The 3,000-nt window shown below is 43.4% G+C and overlaps 1 protein-coding gene across 1 annotated transcript in view; it reads right to left on the reverse strand.

Annotated features, from left to right (window-relative positions):
* Positions 1–1,583, reverse strand: part of ITGAV (integrin subunit alpha V) — a 93,762-nt gene extending 92,179 nt beyond the window's left edge. The window contains 2 exon segments of the mRNA XM_077780265.1: positions 30–283; positions 1,524–1,583. Of these exon segments, the coding sequence (XP_077636391.1) occupies positions 30–283; positions 1,524–1,583 (314 nt within the window).
* Positions 1,584–3,000: the final 1,417 nt, after the last annotated feature.

Genomic DNA, 3,000 nt, shown 5'->3' on the forward strand with positions numbered 1-3,000 from the left:
CTCCAGTCCCGGGAGCGAGGTGTCTGTGCCGAAGCCCGTGTCCCTCGGAGCCCCGGGCCTCGGCAGCGCCGGTGGACGAGGGCCTCGGACCCAACTCCAGGGCTCGGCGGTGCACGAAGGGGCGGCCAAGGGCCCCCCACGCTCCCGGGTCCCGCCGGGAACTCCCGTGCGACTTGTGTGCAAAAATGAGGACAGCTTTTTCCGCCTGTCGGTTTCCACTGCTTAAAACCCTGGCAGGTTTCAAACGAAACTCTGTAATTAATGGTCGTTTTCCTCCCCCTCTCTATCCCACACACACGGAACTTAATTATAAACTTTCAGAATGCTGGCACGGCCTCTTCCAGGCGAGTTGTGTTAAAGCTGAACTTGAAGGGTTGGCGAGGCAAAGTGGAGGCAGGAATTGTTTCAAATCAAGTCAGGCTAGTAGAAACCTTATTCCTAGTTTATTAGCCGAAGTTGTGTGATTTCCGGTAATAACTCATTGATTGAGGACATGTGAGCAGTCCTCAATAGAATTTTAGACTTGGAAGAAGGAATATACCCCAGTGAAGTAAGGCCTCTGGGAGCCTGTGGCTTCCAGGCTCCTGAGAGTTCCACGGACTTCATGTTGAGAGCAGGAACCTTGACCTTTTTCTTTAGAGTCTGTAGTCTTACCTCCTGGCCAGGCAGATGGTGAGAAATCAATAAAATGCTGAATGGAGATGAAATGGTGAGTAAACGTTTTCCAGAGAGGCGACTTTCCTATATTGCGTATCATAGGTGAAGGAATTTGGTGAAGAAGACTGAGAGTATAAATGCACTGTATAGACCTTAAAAACATACAAGTACTGGAACAGTCCTTTTGGATTATTTTCCCAAAGTGGGTGTTACAACTCAATCACAATGCACACTAATCTAGCTCTTAAGTAATCTTGTGAAGGAGTATGTATATAAGTGGAAATGAAATTTCTGATTTGAATTTTTAGTACCATTGCATTATATATTTTGATTCTCAAATCTGATCAAAAGATATGTCCCAAAACCTTGGCCATGTTTCACAAACCATGGCCCAGCACTTGTCTAAGGGAAATTACCATGTGAGGCAGGTGATCCTACACAAATACACAGAAATACAAATGTATCTTTCCCCTCACTGTTCCAGGTACGCCAAAGAAACATAAGTTCAAAGGGTCTTTTATTCCTTAAAGTTAAAAGCTTGATAACTAATCCTCTTGGAAATCTGTCCAGCCAGGAATAGCAGAAGATTGTACAGGTTTAAACTCTAGCTAAAACCAGGAAGCCCTCCCACTCCCCATCTTCTGATCCAGGACAGAGATCCAATAGGCCAGAGGAAGGAAGAACACCAGGAAAAGGAAGAATACAGAGCAATGGCAACACCTATGTGCCCGGCGAAATTAAGTGAACTCAGGTCCCCATTTCTATTAAGAGACTATGAACCAGACTAACCCAGTGCCTTCAGGCACCCTGAGTTATAAATGCAAGCATCTTTGTAACAGAGTCATCATGCTTGAGCAGTCACCTACCCAGCACCTTGCAAATTCAGGGAGTTTACTGCAGTACATATCAATTCGGCCAGCACTCATTCGGAATCCACAATGTGCCAAGGTATTGTGTGCATGGGAGAGGGAGAAGCATATTTTATTCTATGGAAGAAAGGCTATGCCTCACACCCACTCCAATGACACTACTCTTTAACTACATTGTAACAATTTCCCAACGTAAAAGAGCTGGATAATAACATATCTACATTAAGTATAATCACTTTCTGACAGAGGAAATAAAATATTAGATAGTAAAAAGAATTTTGACTTTGAAGTTTACCGTCTACCAAGGCTGTCCTTTAATTAGAATCTTGATTCCATTGGTTTCTATAAATTCAAATGCCTGAGTTCAGTTTCTCAATTCACTTGGTACTAGGTCTGTGGCCTCGGGCAAATCACTCCAACCATTCTGTGCCTCTATTTTCTTATCTATAAAATGAGAAGGATGATAGCACCTACTTACAGAATTGAACAGTACTTGTTGCCATTAATACTTTTACTACTATTAGTTTAGTTCAGTGGTAATAGTACATTTGACACAAAATTCATATTATCATACTCTCTTCGTCCTAGTATCTACCCAACAGTTCCTTCAATGACTACAATCAAACTAGAACTCCACTTGGCTTTGTCTCTGCACACACAAAAGCACAGGCCAGTTACTCCAAAATAATTTAAGAGAAACTCCAAATTTTTATCTGTCAACATCAAGGTGGATTCAGTTCATAACTCGTGGAAGCCCTTCCTGCAACCCCCTTCTACTCTCCATTTCTCTAGAGACTCTAATCCACTAAACTCAACCCTACAATGTTGCCGTTGCTTTTTTTGTCTGATGCTTTCCTGCCTCTCCTCTCCCAGGTATTAACGAGGGAGATTTACTTGGCCTCTCAGGCTTCATCCCCACTCCCACCTCCAGTGTTGTCTTTTCCTATCTGAAAAGATAAGAAAAGATCCCCAGCCAGCCTCGGGGTTGCTCCTTGGGTGGCTGGGAAGGGAACGGAAGCAGAAAACTTGTCTCCTTTTTAGGTGTGCTGCCTAGTCTACCCCTACAATGTCCTATTATTCAAGTCTCTGTCTTGGTTCACTACATTTCTTGTTCTACACATCCCCTCCATGATCTTATTCATCACCACACTCTTAAGCACGCCCCACCTCACAAAGTGGCTTTTGCCATATTAAATTTAATTACTTTCAGTTTCCCCAGAATGACATCCTGGTTCACAGGGCTCTATCTTCCTAGAAAACACTAGCCTTCCTCTTCAACCACTTCCCCCAGTCTTCTTCCTTCTGCCACAAACAAACTTGCCCAAGGTTCTCTATCTAGCTATTTCCTACCCTTCTTTCAAATGTGTATCAGGCGTTATTCACATCCTCCAGGAAGCCTTCTATAAAGACCTTATTGTCTTTGTATCCTTTGTGCTCAACACTGAGCTCAACAATAGAATTAATTCTACTGTCC

Source organism: Crocuta crocuta, unplaced genomic scaffold (genome assembly GCF_008692635.1).
Source record: "Crocuta crocuta isolate KB4526 unplaced genomic scaffold, BGI_CrCroc_1.0 scaffold38, whole genome shotgun sequence".
Taxonomy (NCBI): Eukaryota; Metazoa; Chordata; class Mammalia; order Carnivora; family Hyaenidae; genus Crocuta; species Crocuta crocuta.